At 40.8% G+C, this 22,481-nt stretch overlaps 1 protein-coding gene across 4 annotated transcripts in view; it reads left to right on the top strand.

The window, feature by feature from the left end:
- LOC111951177 (calcium/calmodulin-dependent protein kinase type II subunit alpha) overlaps positions 1-22,481 on the top strand; it is a 73,125-nt gene that overhangs the window by 2,465 nt on the left and 48,179 nt on the right. For all 4 annotated transcript variants that reach the window (XM_023969236.2, XM_023969234.2, XM_023969235.2 and 1 more), the window contains exon 2: positions 3,829-3,923. In XM_023969236.2, the coding sequence (XP_023825004.1) occupies positions 3,829-3,923 (95 nt within the window). The remainder of the gene's footprint in view (positions 1-3,828; positions 3,924-22,481) is intronic.

Here is a 22,481-nt window from a genome sequence, read left to right on the forward strand (position 1 = left end):
AATGCTTGATGGTACATGAAATAGCTTTGATGGTGCTATATGTCAAATGATTGATGGTGCTACATGAAGATGCTTGATGAGTGCTATATGCAATGCTTGATGGTGCTAAATGAAATGATTGATGGTGCTATACGAAAATGCTTGACTGGGCTAATATGTAATAGATTGATGGCGCTATATGAATGCTTGATGGTGCTATATGTAATGATTGATGGTGCTATATTGTAACGCTTGATGGTGCTATATGAAATGCTTGATGGTGCTATATGAAATGCTTCATGGTGCTATATGTACATGCTTGATGGTGCTATATGAAATGATTGATGGTGCTATATGGATACGCTTGATGGTGCTATCTATATGAAATGCTTGATGGTGGCTATATGAAATGCTTATGGTGCTATATTTAATGCTTGATGGTTGCTATATGAAATGTTGATGGTGCTATATGAATACTTTGATGGCGCTATATGTATGATGATGGTGCTATATGAAATGTTATGTATGATGCTTGATGGTGCTATATGAAATGCTTGATGGTGCTATATGAAATGCTTGATGGTGCTATTAATTCTTGATGGTGCTATTAATGAAATGCTTGATGGTGCTATATGAATTTTTGATGGGCTATATGAAATGCTTGTGTGCTATAATGAAATGCTTGATGGTGCTATATGAAATGCTTGATTGGTGCTATATGAATGGTTGATGGTGCTATTGACTGATTGATGGTGCTATATTACTGCTGATGGTGCTATATGTAATGCTTGATGGTGCTATATGTAATGCTTGATGGTGCTACATGTATATGATTGATGTGCTATTATAATCTTGATGTGCTATAAGTAATGATTGATGGTGGCTAATATGATGTCATAGATTTGATGGTGCTATACTGAATGCTGATGGTGCTATATGTAAATGCATTTGATGGTGCTGGAACTATGTATTGAATTGGATGGTGCCTGATCTCTCTCAGACTTTTAAAGTGTGTTGATTGATAGTGCCTATGATCACATGAAAATGCTTGAATTGGTGTGATTTAGTGTTGTTCTTATATTGGAAATGTTTGAAATGTGCCCTGTGATAGTGTTTAAGAAGTTTGGGGTCACTTAGAAACGTCATTGTTTTTGAAAGAAAAGCACATTTTCTGGCCATTAAAATAACATCAGATTGATCAGAAATACAGTGTAGACATTGTTAATGTTGTAAATGACTATAGTAGCTGGAAACAGCAGATTTTTAATGGAATATCTACATAGGTGTGCAGAGKCCCATTATCAGCAACCATCACTCCTGTGTTCCAATGGCATGCTGTGTTAGCTAATCCAAGTTTATCATTTTAAAAGGCTAATTGATCATTAGAAAACCCTTTTGCAATTATGTTAGCGCAGCTGAAAACTGTTGTTCTGATTAAAGAAGCAATAAAACTGGCCTTCTTTAGACTAGTTGAGTATCTAGAACATCAGCATTTGTGGGTTCAAAAACAGGCTCAAAATGGCCAGAAACAAATAATTTCTTCTGAAACTCATCAGTCTATTCTTGTTCTGAGAAATGAAAGCTTTTCCATACGAGAAATTGCAAAGAAACTGAAGATCTTGTACAATGCTGTGTACTACTCCCTTCACATAACAGTGCAAACTGGCTCTAACCAGTGTGTGGGAGGTGGGTGTGGGAGTGGGAGGCCCCGGTGCACAACTGAGCAAGAGGACAAGTACATTAGAGTGTCTAGTTTGAGAAACAGATGCCTCACAAGTCCTCAACTGGCAGCTTCATTAAATAGTACCCGCAAAACACCAGTCTCAACGTCAACAGTGAAGAGGCGACTCCGGGCTGCTGGCCTTCTAGGCAGAGTTGCAAAGAAAAAGCCATATCTCAGACTGGCCAATAAAATAAAAGATTAATATGGGCAAAATAACACAGACACTGGACAAAGGAAGATTGGAAGAAGTGTTATGGACAAACAAATCTAAGTTTGAAGTGTTCGGATCACAAAGAAGAACATTTGTGAGATGCAGAAAAAATTAAAAGAAACTGGAGGAGTGCTTGACGCCATCTGTCAAGCATGGTGGCTGCAATGTGATGGTCTGAGGGTGCTTTGGTGGTGGTAAAGTGAGAGATTTGTACAGGATAAAATGGATCTTGTAGAAGGAAGGCTATCACTCCATTTTTCAAGCCATGCCATACCCTGTGGACGGCGCTTAATTGGAGCCAATTTCCTCCTACAACAGGACAATGACCCAAAGCACAGCTCCAAACTGTGCAAKWACTATTTAGGCAAGAAGCAGTCTGCTGGTATTSTGTCTATAATGGAGTGGCCAGCACAGTCACTGGATCTCAACCMTATTGAGCTGTTGTGGGAGCAGCTTRACCGTATGGTACGTAAGAAGAGCCCWTYAAGCCAATCCAACTTGTGGGAGGTGCTTCAGGRRGCATGGGGTGAAATCTCTTCAGATTACCTCAACAAATTGACAACTAGAATGCCAAAGGTYTGCAAGTCTGTAATTGCTGCAAATGGAGGATTCTTTGACGAAAGCAAAGTTTAAAGGACACAATTATTATTTCAATAAAAAAGTCATTACTTATSACCTTGTCAACRTCTTGACTATGTTTCCTATTCATTTTGCAACTCATTTCAGGTATGTTTTGATGGAAAACAAAGACATTTCTAACTGACCCCAAACTTTTGAACGGCAGTGTATATACTGTATATATTTTTTGTTAACGCTAAACTCTCACAGGTGATGGTTGTGCTGCGCACACATCATGTCTGATGAATTAGCTGACATTTTGACACCGTGAATGTAATGTGAGTGCAATTTTCCCGGGATSAGAACAGATCTGAACAATGAAAGTGGCAATGATGATTTCGGCACTGAATGATCGATGGCCGTGTCCCTTCTGTTTCCGACCTGTACTGGCCTTTTTCCTGATGTGCACTGACAGTAGTACTGATGAAATAAACGATGGTACAGTGGCCAGGGTGAAGCCCTGTCTCAATCTGGATCCATTATGGTAGGCAGCACACAATCAAGTTCATGTGTCGTTTCGAGACTCACAAGCAATTCCTAACACAGTAACTCAATTAACCAATCCTTCCAGAGCAGAGCCACAGGATTACCATGAGGAAGTGCTGCCGAAAGAAAGAGAGAGAGAGACGATGCTGTCTGTTTCATCTGGTTTGGGCAGAATGAACTGTCTTGTCTGCCCCCCGTTAAACTGCAACCCCTCCACACACACACAGCCATCCACAGGGCTCCTTTGATCTACTTGCTGTTTCCCTAAGGCCACTTGAGCTACCCACACAGAGGGAAAAGGCCACAATGGTTGAATAAAAGAGACGGCAGATTAGGTTTGGTTTGGAACAGAAGCTCGGGCTAGCACTGACCTCGTGTCTCTGTCTTCAGTTTGAAAGGTGGTGGTGTCTCAGTCATGTGGATTGCATGTTCTTGAACTCCAACCTGATCTATCTGGGATCGTCGGTCAATGCCTGATTTTGTTGCAATCTTGCTATTGTACAACTCAAAAGTGTTTTGTGCCTCATGGCAAGATGCCGGTTCAAATATCAACCACAGTATTTGTCAAATTTTCCTAAAAGAATGCCCACAGTGCAATTGTCAGGGAATGTATTTTTCCGCGTCAGACTGTGAATGASTGCCATAGCCTCGGTCTGCATTTAGCTTGCAGTTTAACTTTGACCATGAAATGAATGAGACATTAACCACTTTAGGTGCAAAACCATTACGTTCAAGTTAATTGGAAAACAAAATGAATATTCACCATGACTGTGCAGTTCAATATGCATTTTTGTCTTCTGCTTTTTCCCAGGGGAGCTTTTTCTGTGGTGCGTAGATGCGTCAAGGTCCTCTCAGGGCAAGAGTATGCTGCTAAGATCATCAACACCAAGAAGCTCTCTGCCAGGGGTATGTTTTCTTACCCCACTCCAACTCCCCTAAATATGTTTTAACAGTCCCTATGGCGATTATTGCATTGTTGGGTTTTCAGTTTGCAAGAAAGGCATTTCATTGTACTCGTGCATGTGACATTAAAACTTGAAACGTGAAACTCATTTCATCCTCAGTTTTGCCAGAATCCTTTGTTCGGTACTGACCTGGAAAACGCTGCTGGCTCACATTTTTTAAAATGTTTTGAACTAACTGGATATCTGACTGTGGTTTTCCACGGTTTGATTGGCACATTCCTTTTTCMGTCCCCCCCCCCCCCCCTCTAGTCCTAAAGAAGGCAGCCCCTTCTTGTGATCATYTGGTCAATGAATTATAGTTGTCACATTCTCTAACGGGATGTCAACTACTGTTGTCGCTTAGTTTAGTCTGTGATCCTACGCTTGACAGCAGGTTTGGAGTAAAACACTTCTCCGTAGACACCAAATTGATATGACCTTTACTCTTAGTATTGCTGGTCCATTGAAATGAACAACCTTGAAACTACTTGAGACAAACAAGTAGCAGTGAGATCATAATACTTCGTAAAAGTTAATAACAGTCAGTGGCACCAAGGTGCCTTAGAGCTGGAATCCTTAAGGATGAAACTGCCACGTCTGTTTGGGGTATCACAACAACAACAACAACAACAACAATAACATAAGTCACTGCAAACAACGAACACTGTTTTCTTCCCGACGACATCATTGCACGTGCGATAGAACAGCAGAACATGTACCGCAATGCTTGACGCTCGTCACCTCCGTTTCGTCTAACTAAACAAAAACAATAACAAAGTGGCTGAGGGAGGACAGTGGTTCTGTTTCCCCCTAACGCGGATTCCGTCTTTAACATTGATTAACAGTCTGGCGTATACCAAGGCAGTCTGAGGGACCACACAGCAGCCAAAGTATTCTTCTTTTCATTTGAAAAAAAATCTGATTTTCTGGTGCTGTTGAGATGAAAAACCTAGGCTGTGTCTAAAATGGCATCCTATTCACTACTTTTGACCAGGGCCCATAGGGCCCTATATAGGAAATAGGATGACATTTCAGATGCAGCCCTACTGTCTGGTAGGAGTGTGGGAGGAACCAGAATGCCCCACAGGTACGCTAGTTATCAGCAACTCACACCTCCTACACAATGTTTATTTGATATACTGTTCATCAATGTATGTACCTTATCATATAAAACAGTAAAAAATCAATATATATCTTGCATAAAAACTAGAGATAATATTCACATGCATGGCACACACACCACACGCGCACTCACTCAAGTCAAAGGAATCCATCCTAACTCAATCAAGACCTATCATGTCTCCTTGGGAAACACTGTAAGGCAGTCTGTAATAATGCATCCACTTGCATTAATTTTTGCGTTGTGCTGAGCTGAATTGGCCTTCAGGGGTCGAGCCTGAGCAGCAGCAGCAGTKGAGTGATACCACTCAACTGAAACATGTTGACATCTCTGCTACAAGGAGACTGTGAAAGAATACACAAGTAGTACAGAGGAATGGCCGGGAGTACGCAGGAATTAGAAAATGCAAATTCAACATTTGCATAATCTTACTGCCACCTATAGTCTTTTGACCTGGTGAGCCGGTATTTTGGGTTTATACTTACAGTAGCTACAGCATAGCWTTAGCACTATTGAGGGAAAACCATGGAGTGGTGGTAGACTTAAGCTCCATATAGTGGGCCTTGGCTGTTAGGCTGCTCAATCAATTCAAAGGCGGTATTGGGTGAAATTCATTTCAGATTTGGGTGAATCTCCTTTTACGAGCATGTTACAGAGTGGTGGAGTGCAGGGAGCATGACTCCTCATTGAACTAACCCATGTAGCTGCACTGTATCACTGAGCTGCTGGCGGGCAGACAGGCAGAGAAAGCCCGCTGAACCAGAGGAGTGCACCAGAGAAAGAGACTAAAGACAAGCAGAGCTATTCATAAAATATTTCCTCTCCTCCTCTGTCGGCCTATTGAGAGAGAGAGAGAGAGAGAGAGAGAGAGAGAGAGAGAGAGAGAGGAGAGAGAGAGAGAGAGAGAGAGAGAGAGAGAGAGAGAGAGAGAGAGAGAGAGAGAGAGAGAGAGAGAGAGGAGAGAGAGAGAAGAGAGAGAGAGAAGAGAGAAGAGAGAGAGAGAGAAGAGAGAGAGAGAGAGAGAGAGAGAGAGAGAGAGAGAGAGAGAGAGAGAGAGAGAGAGAAGAGAGAGAGAGAGAGAGAGAGAGAGAGAGAGAGAGAGAGAGAGAGAGAGAGAGAGAGAGAGAGAGAGAGAGAGAGAGAGAGAGAGAGAGAGAGAGAGAGAGAGAGAGAGAGAGAGAGAGAGAGAGAGAGAGAGAGAGAGAGAGAGAGAGAGAGAGAGAGAGAGAGAGAGAGAGAGAGAGAGAGAGAGGAGAGAGGTCTTGTATTAACTGGAGGATATTCTAGCCTGAGGTAACTCCTTACTTCTGAGAATGTAATGAACAATAGATAGGCGATGGAGATTTCCTCCACTTGTCTTCTATCTCTTCACTTAGATCTGTACTGTACCTACAGTTTTATGTGATATATTTCACGTTGCATCACAACATTTCATTATCTATGAGCTTTTTTGTTTTACTTGAAAACAAAACATATAAAAATATACACTGTTTACATTGCTAACAGCCAGATGAAATTCAAACATCATGGCCGTGTATTGTAAACTGTTAATCTTAATTTGGCCATTTAATGGCTTTCGGGCCGTTCAGATTAACAGAGGAATGTGCTTGTTTTTCATAATTGTATTTCTGTATTTTTTTGTGTTTCCTATGCTCCGCCTTGATTGAAGTATTTATGTCTATAACGTTTGATGTCTAATTGCTGCTGAGCTCCCTTGCAAACGAGACGTTGGTCTCAGTGGGACTCCATGCTAAAATTAAAATAACAATACAATAAAACAAGCACCTAATCATCGTCAGGATTCCCGAACAGATCACGGCAGCAAGCCCTGATCTCTTGTGACCCCGGGCCAAAATCCATGACTGTTTTAAGTTAGCTAAGTCACCTACTGCTGTAGTCAACAGCTGAACATAAAGTCAATTCAGAGTTGACAAGGTCCTCATCAGTAAGAGCAAAGTGACTGTGTAGCACAGCCACGCACACCCACTCACTGCCTGTGTGTTGACACACAGGACACTGTTGCCTGAGGAGGCATGAAAGTCCAGCTCGTAGCCCTTTTAGCCAGCAACTCTCATCTGAAGTCATTAGGCTGTGCCAGACTGGCAGGGAATGGAAGCACAGCCACGACAACAAGTGCAATCTGACAATCTCCCCTAAACATTCCGACAGGCCCAGGTTCACTCCTCTCATACAAGGGGGCACGGCTGATCCAGTTTTAATTAGCTAGCTACAATATAAGCAGAATCGACACTGGTTTGAGCATGTTATTGGGTCCTCATCCCCTGGTTAAAGATTGATTCTAACAAAGACAGCTTCCTTGGCCCCTCACCTGCCTTACAGTGGCGGTCAGTTTTCTTGAGCATGGCCTTATTTCTTATTACAGCATATTGGATGACTGTCATTCATATTCCGTTCACCCAGTTCAATCTAATAGCGATAGGTTTAGGCTGCTACATGATACTTGAATTTTCCCTATACCCATCATGAGGTTGCTGCAACCTAGCCTATGAATGACATTTACAACGTAGGTGCACACAGGTTGAGAGACACATTTGAGGTGACAGACAATGACAGTGACATTCAATACCGCCTTGCACACCTTGCCTCCATCTAGCTGATATAGGGTAATCTCATTAGTCCAACAGTTGTAAATGAGAGTTTCTATTGGACCAATTCAGGTATGTTTATCCCCGTTTTGCTTACGTTTAAGAAACGTTTTCAACAGAATCAGCGGAATGATACACAGTTCATTTTCATAGCAGCCACGCTGTATTCCTTCACGATCTATGCACTCTCCTCCTCTCACCATTTCCCTTCACTTGTGGACTTCAATGTAGTGACCAGGCAAAAAAATAACATTCCAAGCCAAACCACTACATACAGTCTACACAGTTGTCACCATATAAACTAATGTAACTCATAGTCAGCATAGCTAATGAAACTAACACGTTAGTAAACCCGCTACAATCATGCAGTAACGTTACAGTGTACAGTCAGTAAGCAGTCACACCGGTGGGCCCAGTGGCAATAAATTAGTAAATCCAAAAACTTACCTTGACATGGAAGAGTTCCAGTGTTGTGTTGGAAAGTCATAGCCACTAGCTAACATAGCATCTCTCTGTTTGAGCAGGGTGTTTGCTAGCTGAGTAACATTAAGTGAAACTGAAAGTGGAAAAGTGTCTTTTCTTCTTCTCCTTCATTTTGGAAGAAATTAGATTGTTCTAAACTGTTCAACTACTGTCTTTCTCTCTCTTTGAGTCAACTATCACCACATGTTATGCACTGCAGTGCTAGCTATCTGTAGCTTATGCTTTAAGTACTAGATTCATTCTCTGACCCTTTGATTGGTTGGACAACATGTCAGTTCATGCTGCAAGAGCTCTGATAGGTTGGAGGACGTCCTCTGGAAGTTTGTCATAATCACGTTAAGTCTATGGAAAGGGGTGAGAACATGAGCCTCCTAGGTTTTGTATTGAAGTTAATGTACCAGAGGAGGACGGAAGCTAGCTGTCCTCCGGCTACCCCATGGTGCTACCCTACAGAGTGCTGTTGAGGCTAATGTAGACCTTCTTTACAAAATAGTGTGATTTAATAAATTATTTGGTGACGTGATTATATTTAGTATAGTTTTATCTAAAAAGGATAACTATTTATATGAATTTCACTGAGGAGGATGGTCCTGCCCTTCCTTCTCTGAGGAGCCTCCACTGCTGCCTTACTCTACCTCACCATGTCCCACCTCTGTACTCAGTCTGGTCCATAGACTAGACGTAACATAGTAAAATGTAAATCCGGGACACTCAAATTAGTATGATATGTTACGTTTGGTATGTTAAATAAGACAGAAGGTTACTTAACACAAAAACTAAAGTAGGGTGGTTGGTCGGGGTGGATGTGTAGGCGTATAAGGCAAATAGCAACCCTAAGGTTGCATGTTTGTATCTCATCACGGACAACTTTAGCATTTTCGCTGATTAGCAACTTTGAAACTACTTGCTACTTTTTTACTACTTTGCAAGTAATTAAAATGTTTGATAAGCCTTCCCCAAACCCTTTAACCTAAACTTAACCCTAAACCTTAACCCTAAACCCCTAACCCTAACCCCTAGCATAGCTAACGTTAGGCCACCTAGCTAACATTAGCCACCTAGGTAACATTAGCATGAGCCACCTAGCCACCTAGAAGTAATAGCATATTATATGTTTTGCAAATTCGCAACATATTGTACCAATTGTAATTCGTAACATATCATACAAAATGGATGATGGACATCCACAAATTAATACATATATAATACCAGTCAAAAGTTTGGACACACCTACTTATTCAAGGGTTTTTCATAATATTACTATTTTCTACATTGTAGAATAATAGTGAATACATCAAAACTTTGAAGTAACACATATGGAATCATTTATTAACCAAAAAAGTGTTAAACAAATCAACATATATTTTATATTTGAGATTCTTCAAAGTAGCCACTCTTTGCCTTGATTACAGCTTTGCACACTCTTGGCATTGTCTCAACCAACTTCACCAACTTCACCTGGACTCTTCGGTCCAACTCATCCCAAACCAACTCAATACGGTTGAGGTCAGGTGATTGTGGAGGTCAGGTCATCTGATGCAGCACTCCATCACTCTCCTTCTTGGTCAAATAGTCCTTACACAGCCTGGAGGTGTGTTGGGTCATTGTCCTGTTGAAAAACAAATGATGGTCCCACTAAACGCAAACCACTTGGGAYGGTGTATCRCTGTAAAATACTGTGGTAKCCATGCTGGTTTAGTGTGCCTTGAATTCTAAATAAATCCCTGACAGTGTCACAAGCAGAGCAGCCCCACACMATCACACCTCCTCCTCCATGCTTCACGGTGAGAACCACACATGCGAATATCAAGACAAGGCAGTTGGAACCAAAAATCTCAAATTTGGACTTATCAGACCAAAGGAAAGATTTCCACCGGTCTAATGTCCATTGGTCATGTTTCATGGCCCAAGCTAGTCTCTTCTTCTTATTGGTGTCCTTTAGTAATGGTTTCTTTGCAGCAATTCGACCATGAAGGCCTGATTCACACAGTCTCCCATGAAGCATTTATTTGGGCTGCAATTTCTGAGGTGCAGTTGAACTTATCCTCTGCAGCAAAGGTAACTCTGGGTCTTCCTTTCCTGTGCCGGTCTTCATGAGAGCCAGCTTCATCATAGWTCTTGATTGTTTTTGCGACTGCCCTTGAAGAAACTTTCAAAGTTCTTGACATTTTCCTTATTGACTGACCTTCATGTCTTAATTAAAGTAATGATGRACTGTCATTTCTCTTTGCTTATTTGAGCTGTTCTTGCCATTATATGGACTTGGTCTGTATACCACCCCTATCTTGTCACAACACAACTGATAGGCTCAAATGCATTAAGAAGAACTTCTTAGGGATAGCCCCCTTTTTTAAAATGTTTGCCTAAAATGACATACCCAAATCTAACTGCCTGTAGCTCAGGCCCTGAAGCAAGGATATGCATATTCTTGGTACCATTTGAAAGGAAACTATTTGAAGTTCGTGGTGGAAATGTGAATTGAATGTAGGAGAATATAACACAATAAATCTGGTAGAAGAAAATACAAAGAAAAAAACAACCGTTTTTTCTTTTTCTTTCTACCACCAGTTTGAAATGCAACAGAAAGGTCCCAAATCTAGCCATCACTCTGGTTGTAATTCCGATGGTGTCCACAAGAGGGCAGCAATGTATGTGCAAAGTTTCATACTGATAACTTGAAGTATGAGCAAGCTACATGACATTTAGTGTGAAGTCACCCAGATACATTTGGGCAAATCGTGAAGGGCACATTTACATTTACATGACATTTTTCTGCAAGAATATTGTCAAATCTGTAAACCTGGACTTTGATTTAGCTTTTCCAGTATTAGTAGCCATATTGTAWGTTCAACATTTGCAAAACACCCAGTTGTCATAACTTCTTAACTCTCCATATTCTTGCAATTTTTGTCCAAAAGGAAAAGGCTTACTGTCGCACAAGGATAGCAGCCAAATTTTGCAACAGATACGGGGTTTCCGCATACTCCCATAAGCCCAGCTCATTGGCTATCTAGCTAGCTTTGACTGGTTGAAACAACGTTTAGGGTTAGATTTAGGKTTAGATTCCTTTCTTTGCAAATTGAACGAGTGGAAATACAAAATCGATCGTGCATGCTATATGGACCTTTTTAGGATACGAAAAAGGATTTTATCTAACAAAACGACACTTCATGTTATCTCTGGGACCCTTTGGATGATAAATCAGAGCATGATTTCAGAATGTAAGTACACATTTCACCTTCAGAGGTGAATTTATCAAACCTATCGCGGTGAAAAAAGTGTTTTGTTGTTAGGAGCTCTCCTCAAACAATAGCATGGCATTTTTTCGCAGTAATAGCTACTGTAAATTGTACAGTGCAGTTATATGAACAAGAATTTAAGCTTTCRGCCGATATAAGACACTTATATGTACCGACATTTGTTGTTTCTCTCAAATCTGCGATTGTGACACACAACGCTGCATGATTTACAACTGCTCCTATTGAAAAAGGAAAGAAATTCCACACGTTAACTTTTAACAAGGCACACCTGTAAATTGAAATGCATTCCAGGTACTACCTCATTAAGCTGGTTGAGAGAATGCCAAGAGTGTGCAAAGCTGTCATGAAGGCAAAGGGTGGCTACTTTGAAGAATCTCAAATATAAAATCTATTTTGATTTKTTTAACACTTTTTTGGTTACTACATGATTCCATATGTGTTATTTCATAGTTTTGATGTCTTCACTATTATTCTACAATGTAGAAAATAGTAAAAAATATAGAAAAACCCTTTTAAATGGTACCGTAAACGAACGTGTCTAATTGAACGTCTACCAGTCCAGGTTGCTGTGCTGTATCATCCTCCTCTCCTTTATCCCTGGCACATAACTCCCATTTCACCCGGTTTCCCGTCCCTCCTCCGCACAATAGATTCTTCTTTTATCCAKTCCTTTTCCACTAAAGCTCAACACACTCAGTCCTATTAGGGGATTTTAAGGGTCAATGTCTGTTCAAGATTGTGCATTTCATGTTGCCATGATTCAAACTTTGTTAAGTGTCATAATGAAGCGTTGACTTTCAACTTGGCTTTCCAGGTCTTTTGCTTCACATTTGTTGAAGTGTTCCTGAACAGCATTAGTCACTAAGGTGAGAGAGTGACACAACTCTATACCTTCTCCGTGGTGGGAGTTTGTGCAAATGTGCACATTCTTTGTAAAACCAAGTCACTTTGTGTCTTGCGGGGGAGACTTTACTGAGAAAGACTGTGATGAATCAAAMGCTCTGATGCATTAATATTAATGAGTTAACAATTCCTGCCTTTGAGATTCCTCAAAGGTTTTTCTTCAGTTTGTTGTGATGCAACCCATATAACAACCAACTGAGCTGCAGAAGGAAAGGCTCCTGAGCCAACTGGAAGACAACAACAATACCAACATATTTGCTTAAAATGGTTGAAATGTACTTGTATTGCTAGGAGGAACTTATATTGTATACGGACTCATATTTCCAGAGTCAAAGTATACCTGAGCTACGGCTCTTCCAGATAAGCACCACWTGCTTAATATTTACAATGCCATTTGGTGAGTTTAAATAGATAGTGTTGTGTGTTGTATTGAAGTATCAACATTTCAAAACCATTTTATTGTGTGAGAACTACACTAAATATCTYGTCACCAGAACCACAGCACTGTGACACGGACATTGACCACCAGAAGAGACTGATATTGGCTCGATGTTCCGACCATGTCCTCCTACCGGGCTCTCGTGTGAAGGGCGCGCGGTGACACATCGTTTAAACAACAACGAGAGGCCGTGTTGGACTGCTGGGCGCAGCCTGATTGAAGGGCCCTCAGAGGACCTGGCGTGGGCCTGCTGATTCACCTGAGAGGGAGGAGGCGGAGGGAAGAGAGGAGGGAAGGAGGGAAAAGAGAGGAGCGAGGGGAGGGAGGGAGTGAAGAGAGAGTAGGGAGGAAGGGGAGGTATAGGCAGTAGGAAGGGTACGGAGGGGAAGGAGATGGTGGCAGACTGAGCACATGCTGACTCTCTACCTACTGACTCTCTACCTACTGACTCTCTACCTACTGACTCTCTACCTACCATGTTTGACTCTCTATTACTGTTTTTTTTACCACATTCTTGCCTGCATGTGCTTGTTATACCTCCCGTGCACATGCAGCATTGCCGGGGAAAAGTGGTGGTAGTGGTGTGCAGATGCTGGTGGGCGTCTATTTTAATAAATCCATTGAGAGTATACACCATCAAAAATAAATCCATTATTCATTAGTTTAGACAGGTCCTAAGAAACAGAAGACTAATAAGATGTATTTTCAAAAGAATAGAATAGCATATTTTGAGTATAATTAGGCCTATGTTACGGGTCTGTGCAGCCATGGCTGCCATCCAAATGAAATCAATAGTTCATTATTTTGTTCATTAACCGGACAAGACACACCTACCCAATCACATTCAACAGACATARATTTTATAGTAAGAATATAATRGAATATAAAGTAATAAAATACAAATAATATTCTTGATTCAGGCTACATTATTCCATGCTACGTTTTTCTGATGAGTGATAGATGAGCAAACGAATAGATGAGYTATATCACCTCCACTTATTTGCCCAGACAGAAACCAATGAAACAWATAGCCTATAGAGATGGAGATTCAGTGAAATAAAACCACATTAAGTCACAGGCTTTTGGTCGGGAGTAGGCCTAGGCTACTAAGCGACTAGGAGTAAAAKAATCAATTTGTTAAACTACATAATATGGCAAAATGTTGAAATAAATGAGACAACTAGACGAGATGCTCATGAGCAGCACTCACCTCAACCTAGCTAACATTTCACCAGCCTAATTGTAGCCTATAACCAATATCCAAATAGAGATTTAGTGAAAACAGAAATCGGACATTGATTGACTTATCAAGAAGAGTCCCCACGCTTGTCTCAAAGCAGCACGATGAGGCTAATCCAATCATATCATATCGGTGCTGATGTGATTATCATCTCGTTGACCACACGCAGGTAGGCTATTGCTTCAAATGTTTTACAAGGATTGGATGACTTTGGGAGTTTTAGTAAGCAACAATTTGATACATACGTTCAATTGGATTAGCCTACTTTATTCCAGTATTTTCCCTGTTCCATGATATTTATTCCCACAGCAATTCCAGCCTGGTATTTGGGTATTTTTGGAGACTTTGTTCATGTTTAGCCATGGCCCCTATACTGCAGAACAAGCAATGAGGAAGTCTACTGCTGGTGCGGTAAGTTTCTCAAAACCAAATGAAATCGTAAAAAACAAGCTTCTGGACCCTTCTATGACGTCCCTTTTTACATCAAAAATAGAGATTTGGTTAAAAAAAAGAAAAGTCAACCACTCCTTTAATATGACCTCCTCATGCGTTAAATCACAGGTCACAATAATATGATGCACATAATTAAGTTACTGTCTAATGAGTTGGTGTGCCTCTGTAATTGGCTATGGCAGACTTGGCAGACATTTCTTCTTGAGATAATATACATGCAGATGCTATGCTCCAAAATGATTAGTGAGGATTTTACATGTTACTATTTACTTTTTTACACAAAGCCTGCCTCTCTACTTGCTATGTAGACACTGACTTTGGGTTGGGGACCCTCAGGTGTAAGGCTCGGGTGTCAGGCTCAGGTGTAAGGCTCAGGTGTAAGGGTGAACAGAATGGATTGCATGGAGCAGGGAAAGACACTTGGCTGAGTAGCAGAGGAGGCTCATTAGCATTCTGATAATATACTGCTAGGCCAGGAGGAGTTGGTTGGAACATTTAACCCAATTTAGCTGTGAGTGAGCTTTATTTCTGACTTTAGATTTTTAAAAAGGCATCACACCAAAATGTGTATTAGTTATAGTAAAAACAAACTCAAGGCATCACACTATCCAAAAGTGTATTTATTGTGCGTCTACATGGAGACAAACTGCGCAGGTTTTCGTCCAGGGTCAGGTCCATGTTTGCCTAGATATTAACCTTACAGGTTAAAGTCCATGCAGCAAGAGTGCAAAATGAGACCACCCATTGGCATGGTGTCTGTGTCRATGTGTTAATCAATACTGTACATATGTTAAGTTGTAAATCCATCCACTGAACAGTGAACACCAATGATACTGTACAAAGTTCCACTGGTATGGTGTATTGGACATATCATTTTCAACGGCTTATGTAATTTGCTGTTTGACTGTTGTTGGGTAATACATGATTGGGAAACTGTTTTGTAAGGTTCATTGTAGTCTCACACTCTCCTTGTATATTGCCGTTGACCTGTGCTCAGTGTTGTTGAAGTTTTTATTTGAAATCCTCCCCGTTGGAGGATTTATACAGGGTTATAATAACTAAGTTTGCTGTGACTTTTCCCTCTGTAGTTTTTTTCAAACTCATATATCTTATAATTCTATTTCTGGTATATTCCGCAGCGTTGCTTAGCAACACCATTTTCAAAGTCCAGAACATATCTTTGCTTATACCTTACAATGGATACAGTACGGTACAGGAGGGCTGTACGGGGGGGAGATTGTCATACACTTATTAAAACGCTGGTACGGCAGCAAATATTATAGAAGTAAAGAACGAGGGGATATTTGTTTCAYATCTCATCTGTCTAATGGTGGAACCACTGAAACATTACTCATTTATAATGACACATGTAGCTGCTACACAGGACTTGGGGTTTTGTGAAGCTTCCGCTCACACAAGAAAAGCCTGGACGATGGAGGAGGCTTGGCTTATCCAATCTCCGATGCGATCATGAACTTGATGAAGAGGGACAATGCCTTTGTACGACTTTAGGGCTGATTACGGGCCTTCTCCGTCCCCGATTGAGCTCTACAGATTGTGCAGACAGTGAAGGGCTGTATTATTAAATAGAGGGGTAGAAATTACGAGGGGAAATGGGGGTCTCCTCTTCCTCATTTGCCAATTTGGATTGCTCATTAATACCACAGAAAGCCCTCCGCTCTCACACAGGAAGGTAGCATTTATTTGGCAAAGCGGCACTGTTATTTCACTGGCTGCCCTCCCCCTCACTTTCATTAGTGAGGAAAGTGGCTCGTGGCGATGTGACCTCTCTCTTTTCCCGAACCTCCTCCTTTGCACCATGCCCATCATCACCCCCTCCCACCCTCCCACCCACACCCTCATTATACATTACCAGCACTGTTAACCATCAGCGTCTACAGTGCCTTCAGAAAGTATTCAACACCCTGAGTCAATACATGTTAGAATCACATATGACAGTGATTACACCTGTGATTCTTTCTGGGTTTGTCTCTAAGAGCTTTGCACACCTGGATTGTACATTATTATTTTTTTAAATTCTTCAAGCTCTGTCAAGTTGGTTGTCTATCATTGCTAGACAGCCATTTTTAAGTCTTGTCGTAGATTTTGAAGCCGATTTAAGTCAAACTGTAACTAGGCCATTCAGGAACATTCAATGTCGTCTTGGTAAGCAAATTCAGTGTATATCTGGTTTTAGGTTATTGCCCTGCTGAAAGGTGAATTTGTCTCCCAGTGTCTGTTGGAAAGCAGACTGAACCAGGTTTTTGCCTGTGCTTAGCTCTAGTCCGTTTATCTTTATCCTAAAAAACTCCCCAGTCCTTGCCAATGAAAAACATTCCCATACCCAGGGCTCCCGAGTGGTGCAGCTGTCTATGGCACTGCCGCTCAGCGCTTGAGGTGTCACTACAGACACCCTGGTTCAAATCCAGGCTGTATCACAACCAGCTGTGATTTGGAGTCCCATAGGGTGGCGCACAATTGGCCCAGSGTCGTCCGGGTTTGGCCGGTGTAGGCTGTCATTGTAAATAAGAATTTGTTGTTGACTGACTTGCCTAGATAAATAAAGGTAAAATGACATGATACAGCCATCACCATGCTTGCAAATATGAAGAGTGTTGTGTTGGATTTGCCGCAAACGTAATGCTTTGTATTCAGGACATAAATGTAATTTCTTTGCCAAATTGTTTGCAGTTTTACTTGAGTGCCATACTGCAAATAGCGTGCATGTTTTGAAATATTTTTATTCTGTACAGGCTTTCTTCTTTTCACTCTGTCATTTAGGGTAGCATTGTGGAGTAACTACAATGTTGTTGATCCATCCTCAGTTTTCTCCTATCACAACCATTAAACTCTGTAGCTTTTWTAAAGTCACCATTGGCATCATGGTGAAATCCCTGAGCTGGTGTATTGATTCACCATCCAACKTTTAATGAATAACTTCAACATGCTCGAAGGGATATTCAATGTCTGCTTCAGATTTTTTTTTACCCATCTACCAATTGGTGCMCTTCACTTGCGAGGCATTGGAAAACCTCCCTGGTCTTTGTGGTTGAATCTGTTTGAAATTCACTGCTTGACTGAAGGACCTTACAGATAAGTGTATGTGTGGGGTGAAGAGATGAGGTAGTCATTCAAAAATCATGTTAAACACTATTATTGCGCACAGGCAGAGTCCATGCATCTTATTATGCCACTTGTTAAACAAATACAATTTTCTCCTCCTTTTTAGGCTTGCCAACAAAGGGTTTGAATACTTATTGACTCAAAACATTTCAGATTTTCATTTTTAATTCATTTGTAAACATTTCTCATAACATAATTCCACTTGGATATTATGGGATATTGTGTGTAGGCCAGTGACACAACATCTGAAAGTAATCMATTTTAAATTCAGGCTGTAACACAACAAAATGTGGAAAAAGTAAAGGGGTGTGAATACTTTCTGAAGGCACTRTACAATATTTTTTCCTTCCGTAWCATCAACACTGGTATTAATGGTCCAATGTAGCTGTTTTTTTTWATCTACATTTCAAATAATTTCTGGGTAACAATTAAGTACCTTACTGTGATCACTTTCAATTAAAATGGTCAAAAATAAACAAAAATTGCTTCTTAGCGAAAAGCTATTTCTCAAGCAAGAATTTTTCTAGGACTGTGTGGGTGTGGTCTAATTGAAGGAGCATAATGGGARGGATATGTGTCCTGAAACATAGATGTTATTGGTGGAGAGGTTTGAAACTCCCTTTGTTATTTGTCTATTAACTTAAACCGCCTGGTGACGTCGCCAGGCAGGCCAAAACGCCAACTTGAGAAAATGCTGAAATTTCAGGCCTTCTTTTCAAACATCTCTTAAGGAAAAAGGGTATTAATAATAATATAAGGGTATTATAACAGTATTATTCAGTATTTAGTCATTTATTAGGATCCCCATTAGCTGTTGTCAAAGCAGCAGCTACTCTTCCTGGGGTCCACACAAAACATGAAACATAATACAGAACATTAATAGACAAGAAGATCTCAAGGACAGAACTACATACATTTGCTTTGCTCAGAGGTGTTGCTTTATCTGTTTTTTGAAACCAGGTTTGCTGTTCACTTGAGCAATCTGAGATGGGAGTTCTATGCAATCATGGCTCTATACATTACTATCTGGAGACTGTGTCAGGACTGTGTGTAAGTTTTTATTTTTTATTTTTATTGGATGTATTTATTGGACTGCCAGCCCTCCTCAACCATCCGAGACTCCAGGAGGCCCCCCTCCTCAACCATCCGAGACTCCAGGAGGCCCCCCTCCTCAACCATCCGAGACTCCAGGAGGCCCCCCTCCTCAACCATCCGAGACTCCAGGAGGCCCCCCTCCTCAACCATCCGAGACCCCCACCCAAAGTCCCTCGCCCCGAAAAATAACTCTCCCTCCACTCTCCGCTTTATGTTTTATTTAGAGTTAATTTTTTAAAATACTTTTATCTTTAACCGTCATTCTATCCCCCGCCCAACAACTCCACTCCCTCTTATCTCCAATTCCACATCCCAACCCTCAGCTTCCCTCAGCCCCTCCCACCTATCTCTGCTGGCCACCCTCTCCGGGTTTCTACACACCATGCAGTATATCTTTCAACTATGCTGTAATGTTCTCTTATACACATCTAGATGTGTATAAGAGACAGGTTTACATGTGTGTGTGTCCGTGTATGTGCACATGTGTGCATTTGAATGAGAGTGTGTGTAAATGCATGTGTACAAACACCTGCACGGCATCAGCCTCAGACAAACCGGCATTAGGTGTAAAAACACTGCCCCTTAGTGTCATTCAAACATACTTTTTATTATGTTTTATTTTTACTTAAAAAATACTTTTATCTTTGACCGTCATTCTATCCCCCGCCCAGCAACTCCACTCCCTCTTATCTCCAATTCCACATCCCAACCCTCAGCTTCCCTCAGCCCCTCCCACCTATCTCTGCTGGCCACCCTCTCCGGGTTTCTACACACCATGCAGTATATCTTTCAACTATGCTGTAATGTTTAACGTATCATTTCAATCTATCTAATCGAATAGAATCTACAGATTGCGAGTTGAAGATAAATACTTTTGCTAAGAGTATTAGTATATTAGTAATTGACTGATCCGGTCTCTCCAGATCTCCCAACAGTACTATTTCTAGGGTCAATTTTAGATCGATGTTCTGCATTTTCAGACATTCCTGAACCTGAGACCAGAAACAGGCTACCTGAGGGCAATTCCAAAATAAATGGTCTGTTGATTCTGTATCCTCACAACAAAATCTGCAGAGCTTCGATGATTGAATGCCCCAAATATTCAAAATTTTGTTGGTGGCAAGAATTCTATATAATAATTTTAACTGAAAAGCACGAAGCCTTGCATCTTGCGTTGTTTTACATATCAACTCATACATCATGTACCATGAAATCGGTACATTAAAAATCTCTTCCCAACTATTTTGCAATCTGTATGGCACAGCTGTCAACATCCTGGTCCTCAAATGAAACTGTCATACCTACCTATTTATGCTATTTTATTCCTTCACCAGTTTTGATCCTTTATATTGGGCAGACAGACCAGTTCCCTACCTCCTCCCGCTTCTTCCTGCCTCCTCCGTTTTTGGGGTTATGCTGTAATCAATTGGTTGTACTCTTGGATTGAGCAGACCTTTCAATACCTTCCCATACAATTCTGATAACTCCATGAAAGACATAATTCTACCGTTCCAATGTACAATATCATTTCAAAACAAAATTCAATTTTCAAACAGCTTTCCCATAAATACAGGTATTTTATCAACCAGCWCATTTGAGTCCAGCCATAATATTTGTTCTATCTTTTCAGGGGGATAACATTTGAAATTGTTCCCAGCTCTGCAATGCTTGTTTGAAAAAGAGAGATACTTTGAAGAAAGTATCATTTTCATTTAATCGAAAATGAGACATGGCAATCTGCACAAAGGCAAAAAGGCMATTTTTAAACAATGGATGAGCTTTTCTTAAAAGTAAAAAGTAAAACTTTTGAATGAGTGAAGCTTTTAGAGAGGTTTAGTGCTTTTATATTTAATAATCTCAACCCACCCAGTTCATATTCATTATATAGATAGGCACACTTTCTTTTGTCTGGTTTAGCAACCCAGATAAAGCGAAATATTTTTTGCTCATATTATTTGAAAAACAAATCATCAGGAGTAGGCAGCTCCGTAAGTAAGTGAGTAAACTGAGATATGACTAAGAGATAATCAGGGCAATTTTTCCATAAGTAGACAGGTATTTACCTCTCCATGTTCTCTATTGAAATTCATTGTGGAGAGCTCATTTATATCTTTTGTGATATGAATACCAAGTTTGTCTACTTCACCGTCAGCCCATTTTCTAGGTAAACTGCAGGGTAATGTGAAGTTGTATTTTTTAAAGATCCAAYACGTAATATTGTACACTTATAATAATTAGGTTTTAGTCCAGATAGAACAGAAAAGTTATCTAGATCTTCAATGAGACATTGCAGGCATCTAGCTTGCGGACTTAATATAAAACTTGAGTCATTGGCATACATGGACACCTTTGTTTTTAAGCTGTGTGWGAGTTGACTATGCAAACTATTTGGAATTTTCAACACATTAATATTATAAAAAGAAGTGATGCAGTCAGTCTCTCTTCTACTTTTAGCCAAGAGAGACTGGCATGCATAGTATTCATATTAGCTCTCTGATTACAGTGAAGAGCAAGATGTGCTACTCTGTTCTGGGCCAGCTGCAGTTTTTCTAGGTCCTTTTTTGCAGCATCTGACCATGTGACCGGGCAATAATCAAGGTTAGATAAAACCACAGTCTTCAGGACTTGCTTTGTCGAGTGTGGTGTCAAAAAAGCAGAGCATYTCTTYATCACGGACAGACCTCTCCCGAATTKTACAACCATTTAATCAATATGTTTTGACCATGACAGTTTACAAYCCAAGGTAACACCAAGTCATTTAGACTCCTCAACTTTCTCAACAGCCACATAATTCATTATCAGATTCAGCTGAGGTCTAGAATGATTTCAGAGTCAGAGTGTTGAATAATCAGATGTACAGAGTTGCAGGTGTTATTGTGGTGTACAGTGAAAAYCTTAGGCTTCGAGCTCCAATATGCAGGACAAAGTGAAATAAAAATATGAAAATGGTAATCACGAAACAAACGGATTATGAAAATTTGAGAAAAACACAAAGTAGAAACCATCTATCTGCAGATAACCAGCTCCATAGACAGTCCATCATCAGGCCACAGAGCTGCTGCTCCAGAGCCAGACCAGCTCCATAGACAGTCCATCATCAGGCCACAGAGCTGCTGCTCCAGAGCCAGACCAGCTCGCAATAATCAGGTTAGATAAACTACAGCCTTCAGGACTTGCTTTGTCGAGTGTGGTGTCAAAAAAGCAGAGCATTCTTTATCACGGACAGACCTCTCCGAATTGTACAACCATTTAATCAATATGTTTTGACCATGACAGTTTACAATCCAAGGTAACACAAGTCATTTAGACTCCTCAACTTTCTCAACAGCCACATAATTCATTATCAGATTCAGCTGAGGTCTAGAATGATTTCAGAGTCAGAGTGTTGAATAATCAGATGTACAGAGTTGCAGGTGTTATTGTGGTGTACAGTGAAAATCTTAGGCTTCGAGCTCCAATATGCAGGAAGTGAAAATAATATGAAATGGTAATCACGAAACAAACGATTATGAAAATTTGAGAAAAACACAAAGTAGAAACCATCTATCTGCAGATAACCAGCTCCATAGACAGTCCATCATCAGGCCACAGAGCTGCTGCTCCAGAGCCAGACCAGCTCCATGACAGTCCATCATCAGGCACAGAGCTGCTGCTCCAGAGCCAGACCAGCTCCATAGACAGTCCATCATCAGGCCACAGAGCTGCGCCCCAGAGCCAGACCACTCCATAGACAGTCCATCATCAGGCCACAGAGCTGCTGCTCCAGAGCCAGACCAGCTCCATAGACAGTCCATCATC

Source organism: Salvelinus sp. IW2-2015, linkage group LG23 (genome assembly GCF_002910315.2).
Source record: "Salvelinus sp. IW2-2015 linkage group LG23, ASM291031v2, whole genome shotgun sequence".
NCBI classification, from domain to species: domain Eukaryota; kingdom Metazoa; phylum Chordata; class Actinopteri; order Salmoniformes; family Salmonidae; genus Salvelinus; species Salvelinus sp. IW2-2015.